The sequence below is a fragment of the Cucurbita pepo genome, chromosome 11, assembly GCF_057944985.1.
Source record: "Cucurbita pepo subsp. pepo isolate OVF chromosome 11, ASM5794498v1, whole genome shotgun sequence".
Classification (NCBI taxonomy): Eukaryota; Viridiplantae; Streptophyta; class Magnoliopsida; order Cucurbitales; family Cucurbitaceae; genus Cucurbita; species Cucurbita pepo.
Window position 1 is genome coordinate 17,165,953 of NC_141808.1, and position 14,856 is coordinate 17,180,808.

Consider the following 14,856-nt stretch of genomic DNA (forward strand, 5'->3'; position numbering starts at 1 on the left):
GAATTCCTTACAAAATCAATATTTTAAAAAACTAAATTATTTTTATATAACCCTTGTGGAATTAATTATACTGCAAAATTAATTGTGGAATAAATAGATAATCAGTTGATTGTAACAAGCTATTCATCAACCCTAAAAATAGATTTTAATATGAAGAGCTTTAATTCATGAACGAGTCATGACAATTCTCAGAAAACTATTGATTTAATTTCTAAGTAATTAAAAAAGAATTTAAAGATCAAGAACACTCAATGCGTAGTAGCTCTTAAGCTAAAATTTAGTATAATCTCTTTGAATGAACAAAAATCCAAAGGGCAGGATGCTCAAATATAAACCAAAATAGTCAAAAATCCTAATTTTTCAAGTAGGGTACATAAAAAGTTTAATGAAAAGCCCTGCAAATGGCTCGGTTTAGAACATTGGAAACAACAGGGTATAAAAACGGGGCTCAAATAGAAGAAAAAAAATCCTTATAAACCATCGTTGTTTCACTTCCTACCGCGGGTCCTAACAGCTTGCCTGTTCCTCTTCTTCACACCTGACTTGGCAATTTTCAGGCTCCTGTGAACTGCACTTAGCTTTGCAAGGGCAGCCTTCTTCAAGTCCGGTCGGTAGTAATTGTCAGCCACCTGAGAAAATCAATAAGTACTCCAAATTAGAGACACATCTAATTACTATTAATATAAAGAAAACAATACACAGATGTAGTACAATAGCACAAATTAGAGCTCAGAAGCCAAGCGTAACAAAAAGATTTCATTGAAGATGCCACTACGAAAGTGGCCGCTTCTTACATGTTAGCAGCTCATCATCGCAGTAACAGTTTTAACTTTCTGGTGTAGAGAATTATATCAGCTCAAGCTTAAATAATGCTACATGAGGAAGTTATCAGAGATCCAATCAAGCAAAGCACAATAAAAGCTCCAAGTTGATTACATCCAAGAGTAAATTAATGCTCAGAAGCCAAGCGTAACAAAAGAATTGCATTGAAGATGCCACTACGAAAGTGACCGCTTCTTACATGTTAGCAGCTCATCATCACACAGTTAATATTAGCTTTAGTATGATATTATGCTAAGGGGAAGATACGGGAAATAATATGAAAAAAGAGTTGAGGAATATAATCAGAGACCCAATCTGGCAAAGCAAAGCTAATACAAAAGATCGAAATTGTTTTCATCCAAGAGGAGAGTTAATGCTCAGAAGCCAAGCGTAACAAAAAGATTGCACTGAAGATGCCACTACAAAAGTGACCCCTTCTTACATGTTAGCAGAGCTCATCATAGCAGTAAGAGTTAACTTTTGTCCGCCCCTAGGGTTGACATATTAGCTAAAGTTGGATATTATGCTACACGAGGAAGTTATTCAAAATTACATGAATATAAGTGTTGAGGAACATAACCAGAGATCCAAACAAACATAGCAAATTTAAGAGATCGAAGTTGCTTTCATCTAAAGGGGAGAATTGTTGCTCAGAAGCCAAGCGTAACAAAAAGATTGCATCAAAGATGCCACTACGAAAGTGACCCTTCTTACATGTTAACAGCTCATCATCGCAGCAACAGTTAAAGTTGTTCAATAACTTGTAAGGCAAATTTATGTGGTTCAAAGTTGTTTTCAACTAAAAGAAGAATTATTGCTCAGAAGCCAAGCGTAACAAAAAGATTGCATCGAAGATGCCACTACGAAAGTGACCCTTCTTACATGTTAACAGCTCATCATCGCAGCAAGAGTAACAGTTAAAATGTTTGCCCACCCCTAGTTGTTCCTTTAAATTTCTGTTGTATAATGTTAGCAGAAGTTTGATATTATCCTACATGAGCAAGTAACAGGAAAATGAAATGAAGCCATGAACTGCAAAAAGATTTCATCAAAGATGCCGCTATAAGGGTGACCTCCACACATGTTAGGAGGTCATCATCGCATTAACAGTTTTACAGTTGCCCACAAGTACAACCCCGTCAAACTTTGGGTCGTTTAGTTTTCTCATAAAAGAGATTGAAAGGGAGCACCTAAACCAAAACATTCATTGTTTAACATGATTTAGTTTAACATGGTTGAAAATGGAAAATTATGCTCAGAAGCCAAGCGTAACAAATAGATTTCATCAAAGATGCCACTACGAAAGTGGCCCTTCTTACATGTTAGCTTCTCATCACTGCAACAATGCACATTCAGTTTCACATTCAAATCAATCACGAACTCCAAGAAAACTATAAACAGAAGATTTATTGACTGCTCATTGAACACACGGGCAGGTAAGATCTTATCCAAAAAGATTAAACGGGAAATCGACATATAATATGTAACTGCAAGCAGAACTGACAAAAGACCGGTATTAGCTGACTTGGGAATCACAAATTTCATCACAATGGACATGAATGAAAAATTAAGGAGAGGCAAGTTACCTGATTAGTCACAGCCTTGGCCATAGTTGGAAATTCCTTCCTCATAACAGATTTGTTGAGCAAACTCGCGGGTTTATTCTGCTTCTTTCTCTTTGTTGTCGCAAGCAATACAGACAAATCTTTGCCTCCTGGCTGAATAGTCACCGTCTTCTTGTTGGCCAACCCTGAAAGAGCACCCAAAGAAAGTTCCATAAACAAATTAGTAATAAACCCAACACATTAGAACAGAACCCAAAATGCCAATCGTCTCTGAGGTAAAACTGGTTAAAGGGGTAAACGAGATGAAGACAGATCATGAATATCGAGGAGAAAATATCTTACTCATATTTAAACGATGGTACTAAATAAGTAAAAATGGAAACAGATGACTGATTAGAATCTTACCGGAATGCTTGTAGGAGTTGAGGTTGTAGAGGTTGTTAGGCTCTTTGCTGAATTGAACACCAGCACTGCCATTGCCAAACTCTTTAACGAGGAAACAACTGTTCTTCTTAACGATTTCCCAGACTAACTGACCCGGAACGTTCGCCATCTACATAAGATTTAAAATGATAATAATAATAAGTATCGGAACAACTAATCCGATGAACAAGAAACAAATATATTCCGAAGATTGATAATGGAGACCAGCAACAAATGTAAGTATACCAGTTGAAATGAGACATACACAATTGAATCAGAAAAATGGATCAAAATCTGATTGAAGACGATGAAAACAAAAGAGAAAATAAGATCTAGAAGAACGAACGGACCTGCGCTGCAACAAGTGGTAGAGAGATGCAGAAACAAAAGAGAGTTCGCTGGTTCCGTCTGCCGCTTCTTGAGCCCTAACTGATCCTTATATTGCGAAAAACTTCACTGAAAAACCCTAAAAATTTTCAATATGTATTATCTTTATTTTTTATTTTTTTACTTAACTCGCTTCACAACAAATAAGGGCGTTTGGTCTAGTGGTATGATTCTCGCTTTGGGTGCGAGAGGTCCCGAGTTCGATTCTCGGAACGCCCCTTTTTTTTATCCCAAATTAATTTTTTTTTTTTTTTTGTTAACCCATTCTCTAAATGTTGTACTTCACAAATAAAATCGAAATACCATATAGATATTCGACTACCCATCAATTCAATTATTTAACCGGACAAATAAAGAGTAATAATAAAACAATCAATTAATTTTTTAATACCATATAAACTATTATCTAAAAAAATATAAACTTTATGTTATTTTCGTTTATGAAATTAATTAAACAACGACAAACTATTTTCAACTATTGTCATATACATATATAATTTAAGTTAGAAAGATTATATAATTTTTTTACAATTCCTTACCAAAAAAAAAAAAACCTTGAGTGAAAAAAAAAAACGAGCATTAAAATGGAAAGACCAATACCTAGGTGCATATAAGGCTGCAACCATACAACAAATAAGAAAAAAATATTAAAAAAAAAAAAAAAAAAAAAAAAAAGAGATTGTCACGCGATAAACTGTTATTGTTCGACTTCAAACGAAAAGCCAAGAACAGAAGATAACTTGCAACAGTCTGCCCACACATTGGGTGACTCCTTAAAAATGGAGTATTTGACGCACAATAAGGAGGGAAACCAAAACCTAACAGCTATTGATTATTGAAGAAGCATGAAACATGAAATAATTTGGCCTATTGGAATCTTCTTTCACTATGCTAAAAACATCCTTAAAGTGCAGATGGTCCAAATAACAGTTAAAAGGGGACAAAAAAATGAGGATCAAGTCCTCTGTTCGAGATTTCTTAATCCAATAGAATATTATTTAAAAGAATGAATCAGTGCTGTGAAGCTATCCACCTTGTTTTGGGGGAGTATGAGCAATAACTGATGGCATGAATTGTGGGCGGGGATGATGGAGCGAGTTGAGTTACCAAAGTGGCTATCAGAGCTCAAACTTTCCGCTACTAAACTGGCTGAACATGATGGCTATATCCATGCCATTTACCATTGTAGGAATAGCTATGGAATAAGGGCACTGCTGTGAGAAACCAGCCATCCCAGATTTCTGCACTTTCGTAATACAACTCTTGAACTTTGTGTGACATTTAATATTGGTTAAACCTGAAAAACCCATTGGATATATGTTATTGGTCTTGAAACAAAACATATTAAACAGAGTGACTCTCAAGTTCCAACTGTTAAAATTCCACCCAAAATCATAATTGAACAAAAAGAAAACATGGTACAACAATATTGCAAAAATGAACCAATATATATATATATAAACTGCTTGGTCTCCTGTAATCTAGTGCTACAAAGTTTGAAATGTGTAGTATTTCAGATAAATAAAAGATATCTAAGATCTAAGATATAGACTTTAGCAACACCAAACATTGGTGACTGTCTAGTGTCTCCTCTTTGTTTTAATATGCCAATTGGCCATGCCTTAATATCTCCAATTTTGTATCTAATTTTGTTTTTCAATGGCCAGGAGGCCAATAGCTTTACTGATCCGTAATAAACAGAAGTCTACTATGTGCATAATATAAATAACTGACTATTCGTAGGCATTTACTGATGTAATCCACTCAATGATCACTACAATGGAGGCAAAAGTGTTCAACGTCCCTACTGCAACATGCATTTGAAAAGGGAGTTAATATGTGATAGTCTGTCATCCTACTCCGAAGTTAATGACACGAAGGATTCTACTTAAAAGTTGTGAAGAACACAAAAGACTATTCAACCATTCTTGGTCTTCTGTCAAAAAAAAAAATTATAATAACAACCAGAAGTGTTTATTATAGCCTGCATAAGCATTTTGAGGATGGTAACCAGCCTCTACACGCTGGCAGTATAAGGAAGCACCCTAACCTTGAGGTATCAAGAATCTGATGAAGCTTCTCACAGGTAAGCATATGACAGAGGAAATTGCAGTACATCATCCACAAGCAACTGGGAGGACTCGGGTTTAGAAAAACAACTCATTAACCTCTCTAACATTATTAATGTGGCCAACCCAGCAGCTCACAAGTCGGGACTAAACTATAGGACAACAGTTTCCTCGAATGGAAGTAGCTATTCTCCATGGTTAGGTTTAGTTAGGATCTATTGATGATGTATGTTGGTAGGGAGAAACTGGTGGCTTGGAGTTTGATGACATTTAGCATTGGTTGTTAAGAATTTAGAAGCCAAAGGTGTTAAGACTTAACTCATTGGTTGTTAAGAGCTTGTTACGATTGTATCTTTGCTAATACTGCTTTAGTATACAGTCGTACCGTAAGTTAATATTGTTTCAGAGAGTCCTATAAATAGGATTACTTCTCCAACCACTAATGTTGAACAACGAAGTACTTTTATGATCACATTCTCTTCTCTCTCTTTCTAATTCTTGTAATGGTATCATAATTACCTTCTTGACTTAGCCATGTTGAAAGAGCCTTTGGATGCCAAACAAACAGATGGTGAGCCCTAGAACGGGGAGGCTCCATGACACTTTATTTGGTGGAAGATTGTAGAAAGTGCGACCAAAGGTTCACATTGACTACGGACGGGGGAAGATCATGGGAAAATGAAGAAAACCATCTCGATTGGTATGAGACTTATATCCAAAGTGGACATTATCATACTATTGGCTGAGGATGAAGTATTCAACAGGAATTTATTTGAGAACGGAAATGATTTAAGGGGCATGAAAACAAGGGGTAGCCTCGTTGAGAAAGATCTTGTTGGGAAAGCAAATTTCGATTCTTCTATTCTCAAAGGGTAGAAATTGCAGTCGAATATTTGAATCTCATACGTATCTTTTTCCAAGCATGCAGCAGAGTTCATTCAACAACAGGATGCCCAGATTTCACCCGATTGGTCTCACAACAACTTGAAACTAAAACAGGAATATAGATCGATGGGAAATCTTTTTACGCAAGTATAATGATGAGGAATGGCAAACAGTGCGAAGTATAGAAAGGAAACAATAAGGCATGTAGTCATAGATTGGCAATAACCTTTATATTCAACACATTCATCATGATCTTTGCAACAAGCATCAAGCTCATCGCAAGGCTTTTCACCAGCACAACCCGTCCATCCTACTCCGCAGAACTTACCGTACCGAATCCCTACAGCTAATTTTCAGATAAACAAACAAAATAAATATTTGATGAGAAATTAAAATTTTAAAAATAATAACAATAGATGACGAATTTCATATAAAAACACAGAATATACTCACTATTGCATTTCTCTGAAGCACAAGTTCTACTGCATTCGACCTATCATCCAACGAAAATTTGACGTTAACATCCAAATCGTTGACTAGAAGCCAAACAAATTGAATTTCACATCAAGAAACAAACGAAGGAGACTGAAGAACCAAATGTACGCATCTAAGATCCAAATTCTCCAGAATCAGTTCTTAAAATAACAAAAGGAGCAGATTATTACCTGACTGGAACACTCGGAGACGACGGTGAGTAGAACGAGGAGAAGGAAAATCGCCGATGCGACATGTTTGCGAAGGGAAATGCTGGTATTGCAGACCATCTTCAGTCGCCTTCTTCAGACCACAAACAGAATCCTTTGGCGAAGTTTTTCTGTACCGCGTCTCTCCCGTCCGATTGGCTCTGCGATATGAACTCTTCGTTGAATTGGTCCACATGTATATATCCTCCCCACTCTATATAACCAATCACTATTTTAATGCTTAAGAGGGAAGTAACATTATTATTCTTTTATTTATTTATTTATTATTATTATTCTGTAATTTTAACCACTAATTAATTATTTATTATTTTATAGTTAGATTTCATTTTAATCTTCAAAATTTTAATTTCTCAATAAAAAATTTTAAACTTACAAAAATGTCTCTCAACTTTAAATTTAATATAAATTTTATTTATATTAAGTCGACAATATATTCATTAACGAACCCATTAAATTCAATATATTCAATAAATTTATATTTAAATTAACAAACCTATTAAATATAATATATAATAAAAAAAATTGGTTCTTATTTTTTATCAAACGTTCATATTTGGTTTTTTTAGTACAAATACATTTGAAATAGAAACGCCATGTCAAAATAGTTTCACAATGACGTATATGGTACATCATAATTCCTTATTTTCCACTTCTCTCTCGGAGCTCTTACAAATAGAAAAATGTTACATTATTTAATTGATAGAACATGAAATAAAAAATAACTCATCAAACTCGAATTACATTATTTAAACCATCGATAGAGTCAAACTATACGAAATGTGGTCGAATTTTTAAGAACCAAATTAAAATAAACACAAAAAGTTATGGAACCAAAAATTTGGGTAAATGGAAAACAAAAAAATGATAATAACATAATGGATTAGAACATACCTCAGATTGTTGTTCAAACGACAACTACCTGCAGATCATCTGGTAAAAAGCTCCACATAAAATGCTGAGAAGTTCAAATTAGATTTCCAGTTGAGAATTAAGAACTGGATTACCAAGAACATGCATGAATGAAAAACAACTCTAGGATCCATTATGGTCCCTCGGAATTCATGGAGTATTATTATTAATCTCTATCACAGTTGCTCACAGAATCCTCAATTAATAGGAAAAAAAATTGTATGCGGAGTACCCGCGGGAAAGAAAAGGGAATATCCCTTCCACAAATTACTGAGGACGATCTCAGACATAATAACCTGTGATTGTAAAGCCCCTTCCTACGATCTCACCGGCGCAAAACCATGCAAAGCACTCCAGCCCAAACAAGGCAGCAATGCCGGCGTCTTCAACTTTCAGCTCCTGTCTGTTCTTCCATAAGTTCTTCACATAATCAAGTTCTTTCCAGAATGATTCATAGCGACCTGGGATGCTGCATAATCAATGTAATGTGAAAAGTTAAGTAAAGCAATGGAGTTCATCTTGCAACGTACCACGTATAAAGAAGTCAGTACATCGGCGAACCTGATTCTTAGGAAGTACCATATTTAGGATCTTAGGTTTACGTTTTAATGGTCTAATGGTACTGTTGATAATTAACTAACTTAAGATAAAGTGAAATCAGTGCAGTAATACAGCTGTAAGAGTTCTGATATTGTATTGGTTTGTATTAAAAGGCTAAAAGGATTATGTAGACTAACACATGAGGGACTGTAAATAACAAAGACATTACGATAGAACTTATCGAGTGAGAGCGAGAGTGAGTATAATATAGAATTTCATCGACAGACGGTAGGTACATCTATGCTCCCATTTTCAAATATGGTGATACAGGTAACAGGGGGGTCAAAACCAAATCGATCAAATGAGTATACTATTCCATGAATTGAAATAAATGAATGAACTTAAACGCTCTCGAGTGGTTGTGAATGTTCCAAAGTGGTTTGATTAGAATCATTAATAGGAAAAATGTTGACAGAATCGATAAATGGATGAACAAGCAAATGAAAACACAAACTAAACAGTCACCCCTGTTGGATGCAAGTGTAAGATACCAAAGCTAAGCTACCAAGCACAATCCTAAAAGCATGACGGATCGGGGAAAACATGAAAGTAATATCAATGGAAATTATTCGAGAACCACATTGGTAAAATGCAAAGATAATAAGGGAATTGAAGGTAATGACCTAGCAAGCCGAGTATACAACAATTGGTTTGAAAGCAAGCTGCATTTTTCCACAGTAGCTGGCTCTTGGATGTATTGCTTGTTCTGCTCCAACAACTGCTTATAATAGGAAGACCCGTGCTTGAACGCAAATTGAGAAGCTTGACAGGCCTTGGATTGCAACTGATGCAACTTGGACGCCATCAATTCAAAATAAAGCTTAAAAAACTGTAGCAAAAATTCTCAATCAATGTGGGAAACAAGAACTTAATCATCAGACTCTACAAAATATCAAAGGAACATCGAGAGTAAAGAAAGCCTAGTAATCACGCATTCAATAACACTTTTGACATTCTTAACGTTTCTAAAATGACTTATTTATAAGAAAACATGAGGTTTCATCTCAAAACCAATTGACAACGAGAAGAGTAATCAATGTATTTTATAAAGATGATAACATCTCGCCGTGTTTCAAATTGGATCCTCGACTTTCTTAGTCAAAAGCAGAAGTAAATAGAGATCTGGAAACCCACGGCAGTGTTAATAAATTTTCTTCATCGAACGCAAATCGACGTCTAGCTGGTGAAGAGAATCTAAATGGAGGAATTGGAATTTTCCTACCGACACACACTGTCGACAAGAAAGATCCGGAGAAACCATTCCGCCGTCAACAGTGCCCCAAATCACAGAAATTTTCCCTCTAAACTTAAGCAATGGAAAATTTTAGTCAAATCAATTTTCAAAGTAACAAATCGCTCAACCATTCATCTTTTCAATTACTCTGATAAAAGACTAAAACCCTAATCAATTTCCAATATCCAATACTCGAAACAACAATCCAAACATCAACACAAAACGAAATACTTATACAACAGAGTAGATAAATAGATCATGAAGAAACAAGAGAAAAACACACGACAGAGTAAAAGGCAAAAACAGGGATCAAACAAGACTCGGAGGACGAAACTTGCAAATCAAAAAATATAGAAGAGAATGTAAAAGGCGTTCACCTTTGAGAAATAGCAAAAGAGATAGAAATGGCTGCCGTTCTCTCGTCGCTGGTTGTGGAACGCCGAGCTCTGCGACTGTGCGGAAGAGAACCAAAATAAAGCTTGGGATTTTGAGAATTTCAATGGACGACGAGTGACGAAGCGTAGACTTCTTCCACACTTTGAGGGCTCTTTTCGCAAAAGCCCAATTCTCCAAACCGAACCCTGGGCCTGTTTTTTTACCTCGGCCCAAATCAAAATTGATATAATATTTGATCTTTTTTAAAAAAGAAAGAAAATAGGGTGCCACGTGGCTGCACGGTACAACTTTCGGGGTCGAAACACATGGAAACGACGTGTCGTCCCACTCCCATGCCCTTTTCCTCGGCAATCATGACGACATAACCAACCGAAGGCTTCACACTTTCTTCACATTGGAAGGGTAATAAGGAAGCCTCTCTCAGTGAAGAAATTGGGAGAGAAATTCAATGGGTTTAAGCAATAACATCACAGCAATTGTGAACTTCTTGGCACTTCTCTGCTCCATCCCCATAATCGGCGCCGGAATTTGGCTGGCTTCAAAGCCTGATTACGAATGCATCCATTTTTTCCGGTGGCCGGTGGTTCTCCTCGGCGTCTTAATCCTCCTCGTCTCTTTAGCTGGCTTCATCGGCGCCTACTGGAATAGACAAGGCCTCTTGGCCTTTTACCTCTTCTGTATGGCTCTTCTAATCGGCCTCTTGCTCGTCCTCCTCGTCTTCACCTTCGTCGTCACTCGCCCCGACGGTAGCTACACCGTCATGGGCCGAGGATTCAAGGAGTATCGGCTCGACGGATTCTCGTCCTGGCTCAAAAATCATCTCACTAATTCTAGAAATTGGCCGAAGATAAGGACGTGTTTGCCGGAATCTGATGTGTGTTCTAAGCTTAATCAGCGATACTTCGCCGCCGATCAGTTTTTCGCGGCGGACATCTCGCCGCTTCAGGTCAGTTCTTTGATTCCGAATTGAAATATATATAATTTTTCTCTTTATTTCTATTTAATTTATGAATTTTGGTTAATTTGTGCATGGACAAATTTATTTTATTGAAATTAATGATTTTATGAATTTTATTAAAATTAATAATAATTGCATTACGTATCAAATTTAGAATTTAATTTAATAAAATAGAATGTGTTGATTTATTTTTTTTTTTCAAAAATCAAATGATGAAGTTATTACTATTATTTTGTGAAGTAAAAATTAATTTGAAATTATGGATGAAATTATGGCTAATTCTAAAGGTTATTAAATTTATAGAAACTAAATTAAATTAAGTGTTTTTTAAAATGAATATATTTTGATTAATAAAATTAGTTTTATGATTTTAATTTGAGGGGTAAATAAAATATTATTCATTTTTAATGTTTTCTTCTGTATTTACTGTGTAAGAATGTAAATCATTCTCTTTAATTAACTTTTTAATGTTTTTTATTTTCTTTTGGGAAAAGGTGGATTTAATCTTTGAACAATCTCCCACAACTATAAAGTAGACAGCTAAGATTTGATTGGGGGCCCTTTTGATACCATACTGATTCATCAAATTCAAGATGGTTTGAGATTGCCTGTGGAAGTGGGAGCCAACTAATAGCTCCATAATCACTAATTGTTTAATCTCTTCCTTCAAAACTTTCCAACTCTAACTTTCTTCCTTTACACTCATTCTTGACTCTACAAACACTCGGACTCAATTAGTTGTCTATCTAGCAAGACGGGTCAAGCTAGTTAACTACTCAATTAGTTGTGTATAGAGGTACGGGTCAGGTCGGCTAACTTTGTTCTTTTACACTCACTCTTTGACTCAACCAAGCACTTGACTCAATCAATCGTGTTTCTAACGAAATGAGTCAGTTAACTTTATTATTTTACACTCACTCTTGACTCTACCGAACCTCCCACTCAATGAAATCATGCATCTAGTGGGACAGGTTGGTTGACTTTGTTCTTTTACACCCCCTCTTGACTCTACCAAAAACTCGACTCAATTAATTGTGCATCTAGGAGGACGGGTAAGTTAACTTTGTTCTTTTACACTCTTGAACCATCCCATCTAGGGTCACCTTTTACGGATCATAGAGTTGAATTCTTTCTCTCGAAGTCGAAGATAAAGTTGGAACTCCAAACTTCCTTCTCATAGCAAATTGCTCTCAATCACTATTTTCCATCTATATATTTGTCAAGGTGGTGTGATAGTCTTACCTTATTGGTAGCTTAATAGGCTCGGTTTAGTAACTATTTGACTTTTGGTTTTTAGTTTTCGAAAGTTAAACTTCTTAACATCATTCAAAGATAAAGGGTGAAAAAACAATCACGAAACAAAAATTGAAATAGTCGTTTAACGGGGTCTTACTTGGTTTTTCCTCTGCGTGTGCGTGCAGTCCGGGTGCTGTAAACCTCCAACAGCTTGCGGGTATAACTTCGTGAACCCGACACTGTGGCTGAACCCTGGTGATCCAATGGCTGACCCAGACTGCTACATTTGGAGCAATGACCAGACCCAGTTGTGCTACAATTGCAACTCTTGCAAGGCTGGTCTCTTGGGGAACCTCAGAAGAGAATGGAGGAAAGCCAATGTGGTTCTCGTTGTCACTGTGGTGATCCTCATTTGGGTTTATGTAATCGGCTGCAGCGCCTTCAAGAACGCTCAGACCGAGGACCTCTTTCGTCGTTACAAACTGGGATGGATCTGATCTTGTTTTTGTTACCTTTTCATCTCTGTTTAGGATGCCTTTATCCCCATGTTTATAGAGTTTCCAGACAGCACAACCAAGTTTTGGAACCTAAATGGTTATTCATAGCCTTTGTCTCAGATAAGAATACAATTTCAGTGATTCTTGTTTGAAGCTTAGTTTACATGTACTAATATGCAGGTCAAACTGATTCAGTTCAGCTGCCTCATCTTCTTCCCATGTAATTTCAAGCTGTCGGTAACTTTCTCGAGTACACGACGTACATGGGATCCGACCGTCCGGGGTTAGGTGATATATCCACAGCCTAATGAGAAGTTGTAGAAAATACCTTAATTGTGAGTTTTTCAAGCATGGGAAATATCTAAATGAGTTTCTCATACCTGAGGAGGTTCGAATCCACCGGCATAATGGAAATACGACCCGACAATCATAATATGATCTGCATCTCCAGTTGATGTCCATATAGAGATCGCTTTCGTGAAAAAACAGCGATTCGAAAAGCTGATTTACAACATAAACGACAAAGTTAGAAGATGTCGAGATCGGAGGAAACTCAATACAGAATTCAGGCTTCTATGTAAGCTCCTCACCTCATAATTGCAATGCCACCAGGTTTAAGAACTCGACTCATTTCCTTGAAAACGATAAGAGGCTTCGTTAAGTAATCGACGCTGACCTGCAAGACGGGTTGCACGAATGGTTCTACTTCAGAGCTAGAACATACCATGAATGGTGGTTCTACTTCAGAGGTAAGCACATACCACGTTAGTGATCACATCAAAAGAATTATCCTCAAATGGGAGTTTAGGATTCACATTCAAGTCTTGAACAATGTAATCTGTCAAAACCTGAACGAAGAAGAATTGCAGGAACAGTTTAAACACTGATTGTTTATAAGAATGAAGATCGAAGGAAGAGATCGAAAAACCGGGTTTCGTTTGAGCTCTTCTTCATTCATTCCCATCCCAACCACTCTTTCTTGCTTGTATCCTGCTGGAAAATGACTGACCTACACAAGAAACTCAAGAACGAGAGATTTTGAATATTTTCACCACTAATTTTGATTCGAAAAATCAGATCAAATGCTCATTTCCACACACTTTCTTTACATAGTTCATGAAGACAAGAAAAGAGAATTGAAGAACTTCGAACTCCAGAAATGGGCTTACCCAACTGCTGCACATATCCAACATGCTAACACCAGGTGTATTGCTTGGAGGAAAAACCTCGGAGTAGAATTTGGTGAGTGCAGCAATGGCTGGATCATCAATGTGGGTGACGAAGCGTGGGGATTCATAGAAATACGAATCTGGTGTCCTAAGAAATAGTTGTGGTTCGTTCAAATGCTTTCATCAAGGTCTCATGTGACTCAAAATTCTAATGAAGATTGCTTAAGTTCAGAGAGTTCTTACTCGTCAAAGCGCTGAAAATCCTCCTCCCTGAAGGGAAATTGCTCTGGCCACTCCACGTTCTTCAAAACCTTCACAGAAAGAACGGAATTCGGCAGATCAGACTCGGAAGAAATCACGCGAAAATTCAGAAAAAATTATGAAATCAAGAAATCCAGACGAAAAATTCACACAAGAACTGAAGAACTCCACAAAATGCAAAATATATTTTCTGTTGTCCTCGAATTGGCTTTTCAATTTACTGAAAAAACAAATTACGGAATTTCAAATGAAGTTTTAGCGTTAATTTTACCTCATCGACGGCATTTTTCTGTCTCGCAGAAGCGACGAAGGATTTGGCGCCAACCAGTGAACCGGACATATTCATGAACTGAGACCAGAACGAAATTCCGAGGCCTAAAACCAAACGCCGCCGTGGTTTTCCTCCGACGCTCCACCGTTTGAGGCTATTCGCGGCCTTGTTCGCGGACAATACGGTGAAAGGAGCGCCTATCGGAATCGAAAGCCGCCGGTGGAAGTTGAGGCCAATCCGATTGGCCATTTTTTTCCCCAAATTTAAGCTAACACGTCACTGTACAAAATTGGCAACAAAAAATGCAACGGGGAAACAGATACGACGCCGTTTCAACCTTACCTTCGATCTGTGACCAGTGATGTTCATGGATTTACGTGGCCTCCCTCCGGGTCAGATGTTTTTCTCTATACTCCAATTTTCCCCCAAAATAAATTAAGAAAATAAATAATAATATTGTAATTATAATA

General features: G+C 36.8%; 5 protein-coding genes and 7 non-coding genes across 12 annotated transcripts; 2 read left to right on the forward strand and 10 right to left on the reverse strand.

Annotated features, from left to right (window-relative positions):
- Positions 1-296: 296 nt before the first annotated feature.
- On the reverse strand, positions 297-3,298 carry LOC111804928 (large ribosomal subunit protein eL28z). Its single transcript, XM_087128062.1, has 4 exons — positions 3,161-3,298; positions 2,793-2,940; positions 2,409-2,572; positions 297-629 (listed from the first exon to the last, which is right to left on the reverse strand). The coding sequence occupies exons 2-4, from the start codon at positions 2,938-2,940 to the stop codon at positions 489-491; spliced, it is 453 nt and encodes a 150-aa protein (XP_086984188.1). The 5' UTR covers positions 3,161-3,298; the 3' UTR covers positions 297-488.
- On the reverse strand, positions 725-818 carry LOC111806208 (small nucleolar RNA R24). The gene has a single exon (XR_002816761.1). It is a non-coding gene; the product is annotated as a small nucleolar RNA R24 (small nucleolar RNA).
- Positions 952-1,045, reverse strand: LOC111806209 (small nucleolar RNA R24). Its single transcript, XR_002816762.2, has one exon. It is a non-coding gene; the product is annotated as a small nucleolar RNA R24 (small nucleolar RNA).
- LOC111806206 (small nucleolar RNA R24) lies at positions 1,195-1,290 on the reverse strand. Its single transcript, XR_002816759.2, has one exon. It is a non-coding gene; the product is annotated as a small nucleolar RNA R24 (small nucleolar RNA).
- Positions 1,468-1,560, reverse strand: LOC111806207 (small nucleolar RNA R24). The gene has a single exon (XR_002816760.2). It is a non-coding gene; the product is annotated as a small nucleolar RNA R24 (small nucleolar RNA).
- LOC111806205 (small nucleolar RNA R24) lies at positions 1,636-1,728 on the reverse strand. Its single transcript, XR_002816758.2, has one exon. It is a non-coding gene; the product is annotated as a small nucleolar RNA R24 (small nucleolar RNA).
- LOC111806204 (small nucleolar RNA R24) lies at positions 2,073-2,165 on the reverse strand. Its single transcript, XR_002816757.1, has one exon. It is a non-coding gene; the product is annotated as a small nucleolar RNA R24 (small nucleolar RNA).
- A 46-nt stretch (positions 3,299-3,344) lies between the features above and the next one.
- Positions 3,345-3,416, forward strand: TRNAP-UGG (transfer RNA proline (anticodon UGG)). Its single transcript has one exon. It is a non-coding gene; the product is annotated as a tRNA-Pro (tRNA).
- Positions 3,417-3,876: 460 nt separating this feature from the next.
- On the reverse strand, positions 3,877-7,031 carry LOC111804932 (putative phospholipase A2 homolog 1). The gene is made up of 4 exons (XM_023689764.2): positions 6,817-7,031; positions 6,605-6,644; positions 6,378-6,497; positions 3,877-4,494 (listed from the first exon to the last, which is right to left on the reverse strand). The coding sequence occupies exons 1-4, from the start codon at positions 6,913-6,915 to the stop codon at positions 4,316-4,318; spliced, it is 438 nt and encodes a 145-aa protein (XP_023545532.2). The 5' UTR covers positions 6,916-7,031; the 3' UTR covers positions 3,877-4,315.
- Positions 7,032-7,875: 844 nt separating this feature from the next.
- On the reverse strand, positions 7,876-10,130 carry LOC111804933 (uncharacterized). The gene is made up of 3 exons (XM_023689766.2): positions 9,976-10,130; positions 8,988-9,193; positions 7,876-8,233 (listed from the first exon to the last, which is right to left on the reverse strand). The coding sequence occupies exons 2-3, from the start codon at positions 9,167-9,169 to the stop codon at positions 8,047-8,049; spliced, it is 369 nt and encodes a 122-aa protein (XP_023545534.2). The 5' UTR covers positions 9,170-9,193; positions 9,976-10,130; the 3' UTR covers positions 7,876-8,046.
- Positions 10,131-10,430: 300 nt separating this feature from the next.
- Positions 10,431-12,838, forward strand: LOC111804931 (tetraspanin-2-like). The gene is made up of 2 exons (XM_023689763.2): positions 10,431-10,940; positions 12,374-12,838. The coding sequence occupies exons 1-2, from the start codon at positions 10,443-10,445 to the stop codon at positions 12,683-12,685; spliced, it is 810 nt and encodes a 269-aa protein (XP_023545531.1). The 5' UTR covers positions 10,431-10,442; the 3' UTR covers positions 12,686-12,838.
- LOC111804930 (S-adenosyl-L-methionine-dependent methyltransferases superfamily protein) lies at positions 12,767-14,677 on the reverse strand. Its single transcript, XM_023689762.2, has 8 exons — positions 14,387-14,677; positions 14,098-14,165; positions 13,855-14,002; positions 13,614-13,694; positions 13,447-13,533; positions 13,276-13,361; positions 13,066-13,186; positions 12,767-12,989 (listed from the first exon to the last, which is right to left on the reverse strand). The coding sequence occupies exons 1-8, from the start codon at positions 14,633-14,635 to the stop codon at positions 12,912-12,914; spliced, it is 918 nt and encodes a 305-aa protein (XP_023545530.2). The 5' UTR covers positions 14,636-14,677; the 3' UTR covers positions 12,767-12,911.
- Positions 14,678-14,856: the final 179 nt, after the last annotated feature.